General features: G+C 54.9%; 3 protein-coding genes across 3 annotated transcripts; 1 reads left to right on the top strand and 2 right to left on the bottom strand.

The window, feature by feature from the left end:
- Positions 1-4,284, bottom strand: J7T54_004754 (Deoxycytidylate deaminase-like protein; the record flags this gene model as incomplete). Its single annotated transcript, XM_051503442.1, has 7 exons — positions 1-93; positions 162-299; positions 362-439; positions 495-881; positions 1,226-2,304; positions 3,370-3,468; positions 3,519-4,284. The coding sequence occupies 7 exons, from the start codon at positions 4,282-4,284 to the stop codon at positions 1-3; spliced, it is 2,640 nt and encodes an 879-aa protein (XP_051365064.1).
- Positions 4,285-5,231: 947 nt separating this feature from the next.
- J7T54_004753 (uncharacterized protein) lies at positions 5,232-7,450 on the top strand (the record flags this gene model as incomplete). Its single annotated transcript, XM_051503440.1, has 3 exons — positions 5,232-5,464; positions 5,518-6,919; positions 6,977-7,450. The coding sequence occupies 3 exons, from the start codon at positions 5,232-5,234 to the stop codon at positions 7,448-7,450; spliced, it is 2,109 nt and encodes a 702-aa protein (XP_051365063.1).
- A 2,125-nt stretch (positions 7,451-9,575) lies between these two features.
- J7T54_004752 (Glycosylphosphatidylinositol anchor biosynthesis protein-like protein) lies at positions 9,576-10,393 on the bottom strand (the record flags this gene model as incomplete). The annotated part of the gene is made up of 2 exons (XM_051503439.1): positions 9,576-9,995; positions 10,127-10,393. 2 exons carry the CDS (start codon positions 10,391-10,393, stop codon positions 9,576-9,578), a joined length of 687 nt encoding a protein of 228 aa, XP_051365062.1.
- Between the last annotated feature and the right edge of the window lie 1,192 nt (positions 10,394-11,585).

Genomic DNA, 11,585 nt, shown 5'->3' with positions numbered 1-11,585 from the left:
TCAGCCGATACTTGTAGCCTGCTGATGGTTCCTGGCGTCTATGCACCTATCAAAGAAAGTCTGGAGAGACCCAAGCACGAGCGCACGCTCACGCTGCTGATACTGGCAAGCCACCTCGAACCAGAACCGTGCCCGTCGTTCCAGGGCTCTGCTCTGCCTACCGTACTTGTGTTGTAGAGCCTCAATGTCACATAGTCATCCGTCTTGGGAGGCATGTGGCTCCACCTCATATATTGACGCTGCAGCCGATGGCGGTTCTCACTGCTCCACGTGTTGCTCGGACTGAGACGGTCGACGTGCTGTAGCAATTGGTAAGATGTGGGCTGAGACGCGCCGATGGATATTGTCTTTTCCCTCTTACCTCATAAATCGAGTCGACAACTCTGGCAATCATGTGGTAGCCTTCCCCGTAGTTCGCTACTGTAAGGCTCTGGTCAAGCTGATTCGACGTGGTAAGCCTCCTCTCTGCATTGAAGATGCTGCCATGGACTTACAATCGACTGAACGTCCGACAGGAGACCAACCACCCATGTCGCCTCGTTGCTCGTCCTCTGATGGACATGGTTGGCGTGCATGTGTCGTAGCATCACCATGTCACCCACAATCGTCCGCTGAGTCCGACACACTTGCGGATTCAGTCTCTCAAGCCGATCAACCAGCTGAGGTTCCCTGTTGTTCCGGAAGACCGCCTCGCATATGTCGGGCAAGCCATGTACCACGTTTCTCTCGAGCTCCTCAATGAGCCAGGCCCTGTACACTAGTTTGTGCCACATATTCTGAAGTACAGAAGGGGCGTCGAGGAATTGAGTGTACAGATCGCCTCGGATGTTCCAGGTGAATCGTGCCGGTTGTTCTCCATCCTTACGCTTGGACAACGAGTCCTGTGTTTCGAGAGCATGCGAGGAGGTAGCTGGAGAGGCCCATGTTGCCGAGAGCGTTGAACCGGTTTCGCTAGGCCAATCTATTGCGAGTTTGGATTCTGAGCACAGTCGCTGTCAAAGTATTGAGAGGGGGAAATCGAAAGGACTAATATTTATGGGCTGAATAACAAAACTTCCCCGGCCCTGCCGCAGTTCCTCTCTCCCATTGTTGCTGCACCTGCTCCTCAGTAAAGCTCCATCTTCTCCAGGTGAATCAGACCGTTTGGCGGCTGTGACAAAGTTAGTGAATGCTCCTGTGACGGGGAGAGTGACAATGGAGGTTTGCTTTGTGTGCGCCAACGTACCGGTGTAAACTGCCGCAATTTGACGCCCGCCTGCTGGAAGACGGCAGCCGTGTCATTGTCCATGCTGTATCCATGCGCATACACAACCTCACTAATTCCAACCTGGCAAATTTTGATGCTACACGTCAAACACGGGCACGTATCGCAGTATAGAACTGCGCCGTCACGGATCCTCTCCCTGCCAGCTTCCAGCAGCGCATTCTCCTCGGCGTGAATGCACAGGCAGGTCCCCAGGCCGACGCCAGACCCGTTGCCCTCGTTGCAGCGCGGGCACCCGCCATCGGCACAATTCGTCAGGCCTCGGGGCGTGCCGTTGTAGCCCGTGCTGATGACCCTACGCTCGCGACCCACGAGCACGCAGCCCACGCGACGCTTCATGCAATTGGAGCGCTGCGCCGCGAGCGAGGCGAGTGCCATAAAGTACGTATCCCATCCGGGCCGCAGGCGGTCAGGGTTGGGGATGTCCAGCTTGCCGAGCTTAGCGTAGAGATGGGCCAGCGAGGACGACGTGTTGAGCAAGCGAACAGTAGCGCGTGAGATGAGGGACTGCAGACCGTCGTGTGGATCATACAAATGCCGATCGTTCTGGTCGACAAAGTCTTCGAGGCTGATCCGCGAAGCCTCGGACGCACTGCTGGAGCGGTCACGGTAGCGCTTCCAGCGCACGGTGAGGGGCGCGTCGATGGACAGGAGGAGGAAGAAGGGTCGTCGGAGAAACACGTCAAGAACAGCCTCGGTGGGGATGTCAGTAATGACAAAACGACTCCGCCATCGCCTCGTGACAAAGTCGAGTAGATCTTCGGCAGAGGTGAAGCTATGCTCCTGGGGCTGGGGCCGCAAGGCGAGCGACCCCTTGGCTGCCAGCCTTGGGCCGTTCTTGGTCGTCAGAGCACTCGAGCTCAACGCGCCGCTGAAGGCCTCTGGCTCAGAGTCAGGTGATTGCTCTTCACTTGGCGCGTTGCTTGAAGCATCTGGCGCCGAAGCGCTGGCCTCCTTGGGCGACGCCTTTAGATATAGGCGTTTGAAGCCATGGTGCTCAACAAGATAGTGAGCAACCGTTTTCTTGCCGGAGCATATGCCTAGAAGATCCGTCAAAGAGGTTCGCAGATCTCACCCAGGCCGAAACTCACTGCCACAGATACCAATCAGCATATTGACGCATCCCTTGATGGATGATCCGGGGTCGAACGCGGTGACGTTGATAGTCGCGCTTTCTCGCGTGATGGTGCTGGCGCGAAATGCGGAGTCCCACACCTCAACTCCAACCCAATTTTCAAGGGTCCAAGCTACTACGATAGGAGGCCATCTATTTACTCCTACTTTCGAACACAGGCATCCACATGAGTCAACGTGTACGACTTACTTTCATGCGCGGCTAGACCCGCTCACTACAAAGTGCTAAGGACGTTTTCTAGTGCTATCGCTGTCGCCGTACCATCGTGCCACACTTTTGTGGGAATAGCCAAATCGGATAGCACAAGCATGGACAAAACCTGACCTACTCTTGAAGCGATATCGATGCAAACCTCTCGCGTCAAGTATCTCCTTGGCACAAATATGCTTATCAGGATAGAGAGACGCACTGCGTATCCCCCACTGGGAAGTATTGGCGATGATGAAAGCCCGGAGTGCTCACAGGTGATCAACCCTCTGAGCAAGAGACTTATTCTGATTGCATAGAAAGACGGTGCGTAAGAGCCCCAGTTACTACAAGTAGGCCATCTTCTTGTGTCTGGCCGTCAGGTGAGCAAAAAAAATTCACCCGGGATGGAGGAATGACACGTATGGAAGAATACGTCCAGATCCTCATCAGCAACTTCTGGACCTACCCATCGTTCCAAAAGAAGTACAGCCAGTACGTCTACGTACCGCCCGGCCCGGATTCGCTGATGTGTAGGCCTAACTCACCCTGGTGCGGAAGTTCTGCTTCTAGCGGCAGTACTCGCATCAGGCACAACATGTGATTGCCCTCGCCAGAAACTCGTACTACACTAAGTAGCTCAAGCAGCCTTACAACGCATAGTTTCATTGCGAAATAAAATGGTTCTTCGGCTATCTGTGGTCATTTCAATGGATATGGATAATCAATTCTCCATTCACAATACCCATCATCGCGTCTTCCGCTCTAGCCCAGTCGTCCCAACCTTTGGCCATCGCATCCAGATCCTGCTCCGACCGCAGCTTCATCTCCAGAGCCTTGACTCTCATCTGGCCATGTTTGACCCTCTCCATCATGGAATCGGCTGCTCATGTTAGCGCACGACAACCCAAGTGCTGATAGAGGACTACTTACCCCAGATCCTTCTGTCGCCTTCCTGGCTATAACACCATGTTCCCATGGTTGCCGTCATGTCGTCTCGAGGGACGCCCGCTTGCAGCGACCAGCTCACGAGCTGGCGCCCGCCGTTGGGATGTCCTCCACTAGCTCTCCACGTAGAGAGGAGTGTCTCGTGAAAGCCGATGACGCCAGGCAACTCGGGCCAGATGACCATGTGCTCCATATCAGCTTCTCTCAAAGCCAGAATACCGCCTCTCTTGGTCACCCGAATCATCTCCTTGATCCCCGCCACTGGCTCATCCAGGTGAACGAGCACCTGATGGGCGTGAGTAATGTCAAATGCTCCGTCTTCAAAGGGCAGCTCGAAAATGTTGGCTTTCTGGAAGGTAATGTTGTCCACGCCTTGCTTCTTGGCAAAGCTCGCAGCTCTTTGTAGGATCTCATCTGAAATGTCTGTAGCCGTGATGTGGCCTTGAGGCATGTACTTTGCAAAGGAAGCGGTGATGGTGCCGGACCCAGCGCCAACGTCGAGGAACTTCAAGCCTGGGGTCCTGGACGCTGTGTCCTTGAGGTGCGGGAGGAGGTGACCGGCGCTGTTCTCGGCGGTGCGCCATTCGTGATGCTGGACCTGGGAGGCTTTGTGGCCCAGAGTATACGCGCTGTGTTGATCTGCCATGGCCTTGCAGTACAGTCTTGCTGTATGTTGTGGAAAAGGAAGAAGCTCGAATCGGGATGCGGAGGTCTCGGCTTTCGCTACAGTCGGTCGATCGCCACTTTTCATGCTATCCTGCGTATGTTGCCCCAGTCCTTTTGCACGAAAGTCTGAGGATGGTAAGATTCGATCCATTCCTTCCGTGTCTCCTCAACCCTTTCCGATCTTTTTCACTCGTCGTCGCACATTGTGGGCATGTTTCTTGCTGATGAAGCCGTGTAAGATGATTGGGCGAGAATGCCCTCATTCGACCCTTGGTACTGAAGAGTCCCGACCAGATACTCAATCTCAGGTGTGATTTAATGCTTATAAGTCTTGCAGTACTTTAGTAACTATGAATTGATTTAAGTACCAACCTGCCCCTTTTTGAGTATCAGACCTGGGCCCTGCTGGTGTCCATTCATTGTCATATTGCACATGGGCTTGAGACTGCTGGTGTCCAGAATGTGGTATCTCAGACTGGAATCATCTCTGGAAAAAGATCAAGCTTAGGCATGTGGCCATAACATCCAGGTTCTATCAGCTAAACATAATCAAAGAGAATCAATGATAATTTGGTTTGCTTGATTGAGGTCGCAAAAGGCAGAAAAATACAAAGTACGGCCTGATACGTGCTGCCCTACGTACCAGTACTGATGTAGCCCCGCGGCGGGGCACAAGACTTGGCGATTGGGCCCCCGGAATGGCAGCCTGAGCCACCAGCCCACCACTGTAAGTAGCCTGGGTGTGCACTGGCCACCGCCCGCTGACCAGCTGCTGGAACATCACGAGCCGCACTTTGACTTCCCTCCGCCTCGGATTTATCATCTGACGAGCAAGCACTAGTGCCCCGACTTGGCCTGACCGCGATCAGTTGTCCTTGGCGTCGCGCGCCTCCCTCAACATCGATACTCAAACCTCAGCGGCGCACCTATTGCATCCCTGATCTCAAACCACCAACCAGCCGCGCATCGTACCGTGTCCCACGTCGTTCCCCTCCAACAAGCGGCGGCGACGTCTATCGTCGAGCCAGACAAATGTCGGCAGCACAGGGCGCGACGATGAACTCGTCCTCCTCGCCCCTGCAATTCGCAACATTCACCTCCGAGATCGAACTCCCCTTTTACTCTGCGCTCTTCGCCTCCAAGCTTGACTATGACAAGCTGGACGACTCCGCGCGCGGCGTCCTGGGCCTGTACGAGCCGCGGCTCGAGGAGCCCGATGCGAGCTGCAACATGCAGATCCTGGGAAACGCCTTGACGTGCACAGAGTGAGCCAGGCGCAAGAAACACTTGTCGGGAAGCCACATGTCTGACCTTGTAGGGCCCCTCTCGCTTCGGCGCGCGGCGAGGGCATTATCAAGAACGCAAACACCCTCGACGCATTTCGTAACACGGACAAGACGGCCATGGTGCAGACCGCTGGACGGCAAATCTGGGATGCTATCAACGACGGCAGCATCTACTCGGTCCCGTCGCTTCTCTCGTCCTTCATCATCCTCTCCTACGCCGACCTGAAGAAATACAAGTGCACCTACTGGTTCGCGTTCCCAGCGCTACATTCTGACCCGCAATGGAAACGGAACGGACCGGCCGAGCATCTGAAAGTCGACGAGAGCAGCGCGCTGCTGGAAAAGGTGGGAACATGGCGCTACAGCGTCGACGGGAGAGAGCGCGGGTTCTTCCTGGCCAAGAAAGTCCGCACACCAGGAGAAGATACCGACGAGGACACAACACAGACGTTAGGCTACCGGTGGGAGGTTGCCTCGCTGCGGGCGTTCGAGGAAGGATTCTTCAACGAGGTCCCCGAGAACGACCGCTACGTCTCCTTTGTGGACCCGTCGACCTACCCAGAAGGACCAGGCTGGCCGTTGCGCAACCTCTTGATCCTGATCCGGCAGCGCTACAAGTTGGACAAGGTGAAGATCCTGTGCTTCCGCGACATCTGGGCACGGAGGCATGAGTCGCGCAGCGTGATCCTCCCTATTGAGATGGACCCCACGGAGAAAGTGGTCATGGCAGACATGCCCAAGGTCACAGGATGGGAGAGGTCACGGAATGGGAAGTTGCAGGCACAGCAAGCGAACCTCGGAGAGTATATGGACCCCTCACGGATCGCCGACTCGTCGGTCGATTTGAACCTGAAGCTCATGAAGTGGCGTTTGGCGCCCGACCTGGACCTGGACCGCGTCAAGAACACAAAGTGTCTCCTGTTAGGGGCGGGCACACTGGGCGGTTACGTCTCAAGAAACTTGCTTGGTTGGGGTGTCAGAAAAGTCACATTCGTGGACTACGGAAGAGTGTCTTTCTCCAACCCTGTGCGGCAGCCCCTTTTCGAATTCGAGGACTGCTTGGACGGCGGCAAGCCCAAGGCGGCAGCGGCCGCCGCCATGCTGAAGAGGATATATCCCGGAGTCGACAGCGAGGGACATTCGCTATCTGTTCCCATGTTGGGGCACCCTTACACGGACGAGGCCAAAACACAGGCCGACTACGATAAGCTCCATGCTCTGATCAACGCGCATGACGTGGTCTTTCTTTTGATGGACACGCGGGAGTCGCGCTGGCTGCCGACTGTTATGGGCAAAGCCGCCGGCAAGATCGTCATGAATGCCGCTCTCGGCTTCGATTCGTACGTGGTAATGCGACACGGCGCTGAGAGCACAGAGGCCGATGCGCCTTCGCTGGGCTGCTACTTTTGCAACGATGTCGTGGCACCAGCTGATGTAGGTTACTGCCGTCCCAGTCTCGCCCGAACTGTTTGCTGACAGACACACTCACAGTCCATGAAAGACCAAACGCTCGATCAGCAGTGCACCGTCACACGCCCCGGTGTCGCAGCCATCGCCTCGGCTCTCCTCGTCGAGACGCTCACCAGTCTGCTCCAGCATCCCAAAGGCAACCACGCGCCTGCTCCGCAGCTAACTCATGGGTCTGTGCCCGAACGTGATCCCCCGTCACACCCTCTGGGCCTCGTGCCACACCAGATCCGGGGTTATGTCTCAACGTTTCAGAACATAGTCATCAGGGGCCAGTCGTACGACTGCTGCAGCGCGTGTAGCCCCAAGATCCTTCAAGCGTATCGGAGCGACGGCTGGGGGTTCGTGAGGAGGGCACTGCAAGAGAGGGACTATGTCGCGGAGCTGTCTGGATTGGCCGAGGTGCAGAGACGCGCAGAGGAACTGGACGCTGAACTGGACTGGGATGAAAACGACGATGCTTTGGCGGCCGAGGAGGGCGAAGGAGAGCTTTTGTGAGGCATGAAAACATACATACGTTTGATGGCACTTGTTTAGATGACTGGCGTACAGCGTTTCTACGATAATTCCCGAACCGCACCACTTTCTTGGATCGGAGCCCGGTGCAATGCAGACGGCACATTACATGTGCATTTCCTCACACAACGAGACAAGTTTTGCGTTCTGTTTGGCGGTGACGTGTTGTCGGATTTATGGGTATCGAAGTATACTAAGTAGAAATCCAAGTGCCACTTCCCGCGCTCGCCCCTGTGACTCCTTCGTGCAAATGACAAAAACATAGAAGATTCCCCAGCGTGCAGGCAGAATTGAGAGCAGGTTATTAGAAAGGGCGTTGTTGCTCTCGATGCGTCGTTGTCGTCATCTCGAGGGTCGTCCTCACGACCCGTGGTATTATGCGTCAATCATGGTGTGTGATGTATCGCAGCAGAGCGCGCTGGCGAAGGCCGTCTAGTACTTGAGGATGATGTAGAGGGCGTGGATGATACCGGGGATAAAACCCAAGATGGTCAGGGCGACGTTGATGAGCAGGTCGACACCACAGCCGCGCTCGAGGAAGACACCCAGAGGAGGGAAGATGACGGCGAAGATGATTTTGCAAATGTCGCTGTAAGCATTGTGTTAGCGGAGATCTATCCATCTATTTTGGCAAGACATCGTGCGAAGGGCGTAGGACACCGCGGCACGGGACGTTACGGATGTGACGGAATGGTAATGACCAGCGAGTGATGACATGTAGGGGAGTCTTACGAAGCAGTGAAGGCCATTGTTGCGGTATTGGTGGGTGACTGGTGATGGAGGTCGGAAGAAATTGAATGGTTTGACTTGAAGGGGTTGGTTGGTGTGGTTTTGTGGTTGTTCGAAGAAAAGAAGGCGGGAGATAGAGAATTGGGAAGACTAAAAGGAAAGCTAATGGACGTTATATATCAGAAGGAACTCGGACACATTGCGCGTCTCTCCAGTGTGTAATGGGCAGCAAGCAGGGAAGTCCAGGTCCGGTGTCAATCATCCATGCGTCCTTGGCGAGCGGCCATGCCGTAAACGGGTCGTACTTGTCGGCGCTCAAGGCGAGAACGTGCGTCATCGACAGCCTTGGCATGCCATTTCTGCGCTCTGTTTCCGCTGGCTTTTCTCGCAGCTCAGATAAATACGCGTGTTGAGCCCCTGGCTTCCGTGAATATTACGAAGCACAGTTTGTACGAGTATTTCACCACTGGCACCCGTACAGTGCTCAGCCTGACTTGAAACATCTAGTTTATCATGAGTTCTTCTCACAGCTTCATCGCAGAAACCACCACGGAGGGGATCGTGACCAGCGACAGGAGCAGCTAGCCAAATTCGACGGCCAGGTGAGCTCGCAACATCTAAGAGTTACGTCATTGTAACGGTGCATCTGCCGAGCAAGCGCCACAATCAAGGTCATGCACCACGTGCTAGCAGCCAATCATCGCCCTGCATGTCTATCACCGCCACACATCGTCCGCAGCACCAGCCACAATTATTGAATGATCGCCCTGATCGATCACTAGGCGACGGAAATAGAACATGGCAGAGCGAGCAAATGCAGAGATGGGGAAATAATGATGAAGTAATCGCCTGCAGCTGCGGACGGTTGTCTACGACTTCATGAAGCTACCCCAAAAAAAAATTATCAAAAAAATCTAAGCCTTGTGTTCTTGCATATTTTCACGAGCGCGTGCAACTTTGCGAGCTCCATGTCACTGACACGCGGCGCCCCCGCCAGCTGTCAGCCTCACCACAGGGTCCGGCATTCAGCAGCCGACATTCAATTACGCAGCAGCGCCCTGAGCCCCACGGTTAGGCTTTTTTCTTTTTTGAGCCGCCTCCAGAAAAAGTCTGCAATCTAAAGCTTTAAACGTACAGGCCACTGGTACCTTAATTCGATGTCAATTTCCCCATGTCAACATCGCCAAGGGATTAGTAGTCTTGGCTTGGCGGACGGCGCACAACCCTGGGTACAATTGAAACGAAGACGCGTAAGTTACAGGTCTTGGCACGATGACGAAGTCACGACCGGGTTCGCACCGAGACCGCGAATGGCATGATTTGTTGATTTCACTATGTGCATGGCACATTGGTACTCGTACATACGCATGTACAATCCTCACTCGTTGCCTTCCCCTGGCGATTTTGCAAGTCTCTTGCCGTAGAATAGCGTCCCGACGCCCTTGGAAACCACCGCATAGCCCAGGTACATCCCGACAATAATCGTAATAGGCCATTTCTGCCACTCGCGGTCCCAGTCCAAGGGAATCGGCACTGCGCCCAACCAAGCGCCCAGCACCGCGCCTAGAACTCCGCCAGACACTTCATCAAGCGGCGCGTGGGCGCCCGCCAGTGCCAGCATGGGCTGTGCATCCACGCCGCGCGTGTAGAACATTGGAAACGCTGCGAGGATGGAGAAGTGGGCGGCGCAGAGAAATGTCCGGGCAACGTGGTCGAGCAAGGGTGCGCCAAAGAGCACAAAGAGAATATGGACGGCGGGCACGGTGATGACGGTCAGGATGAGCGCGAGGAAAGATTGCTGTTCGGACATGTTAGAAACACAAGTAACATGACACAAGACTGGAAAAGGCTTGCCTTGAAGAGTGCGGGTGCTGTTGACTCCGTCCTCTTCTTCTCGCCTGCTCGAGGCTTCTTTGTTGATTTCGCGACGGTCGGGGCACCGGCAATGGGCAGGCAGATGGCGGCGTAGGCAATTTGCACCAACACGACGAACGGCAGCGCGCTGTTCAATGCCGCCACGGGGTCATTGATGAGGGCTGGCAATCTCACGTACAGAGCACCTAGCAGCAGCGCGGGTCGCCCGATGGAAACGGCCTGTGCAGCCGGCGTGTCGGCAATCGCGACGGGGTGCAGCGTGGTTTTCGCCTTGGCCTCGCCTGGGGAGGCCGATCGACCTTTCGTAGCCGCCGTGGACATGATGGCTGGTGAAATCCCTGGTGCGAATGGTGCGCGCTGCGAGCTGGCAAGGGATCGTGAAGAGCTTCGCTTGCCCAGTTCACTTGATATTACAGATCACGTGACGTTTCCGCGCCCATCAAGGTCCTTGTTCATGAACCAAGATCCTACCTACCCTATGCCTGCTCCAGAAGCTACTGCTACAACGCAATACGTACCGGCACTCGTTGGGAACCATACTTATATTATTCAATGTAAACCACCAAAGATTTAGGCAAATGAAGCGTGTATTTTGAGACAGCCTAAATCCGTAGGCTTGCATTGAGAATTCGAGGGGAAACAACCGATGAGCACTGGTACATCACTCAGTCGTGCCTTGACAAACGTTCCCATATCCATGCGCGTGATTAGAGTGTTCTCTGGTCAACTTTTTATTTATTGTATTTCCCACTTGTCGCTCAAATTGGGGCGAACCTAGATATTGTAGAGGCATAGAAACAACCCTTGTAATTCGAGTCCGTCACCAAGCTGTGTTCGAGATAAGCCGCCCGTAACAGTATCAGCTGCTGTGTGACATTATCGAAAGTAGAATCGGTCTCAGCACGACTTTCGCAGTTACCGCGCGCCGTAGGGCCCGAATAGCCGGTTTCCTGGCCTGGAACCATCCAAAACTAGATGCGGGACGCATTGAGTAAATACGCGTTGCTTTGACGAGCAGCAATCTTGTCTCCCTTGCTCCCACGTGCCGTCAAACGGCACGGCGGCATCTCAAAGTGCAAAGTATTCAGCGGCACTCTGTTCTTACCTTGACCATTGGAGCGCATGATATGGCGAACACCGACCTTCGCAAAGTGAGGTCATGCCACAGGAATCTCCGCTCGGACATACCGTTGGATAGCCGCGCGAACTGCCGTTTGAGGCTCATCGTTACATTGAGCTCTTCTTCTCCCCGCAATGCACGCCGCAACCCCATGATAGTGACCGTATATCACTGGCCGCGCCCTACCAGCGACCAGCCACAGGCGTTTTTCCGGGCGATCGTTGCCTACAAGTACAGTACATAGCGGGATGTGGACGCTCTGGCTTTGATGGGTGCCCGGGAGTGAATTTGGAGGAGGGACATGAGCCGCCAGCCTGGGGTATAAGAGCCGTGGACGCTGCTGTGAGATTGTCGGGAGTCGTAGCAAGCTTTGTCAAATCGCTGATGTACGAC

The sequence above is a fragment of the Emericellopsis cladophorae genome (genome assembly GCF_022114955.1).
Source record: "Emericellopsis cladophorae strain MUM 19.33 chromosome Unknown NODE_5_length_938552_cov_118_678949, whole genome shotgun sequence".
In the NCBI taxonomy this organism is placed as follows: Eukaryota; Fungi; Ascomycota; class Sordariomycetes; order Hypocreales; family Bionectriaceae; genus Emericellopsis; species Emericellopsis cladophorae.
This window is presented reverse-complemented; position numbering and strand designations above follow the sequence as displayed.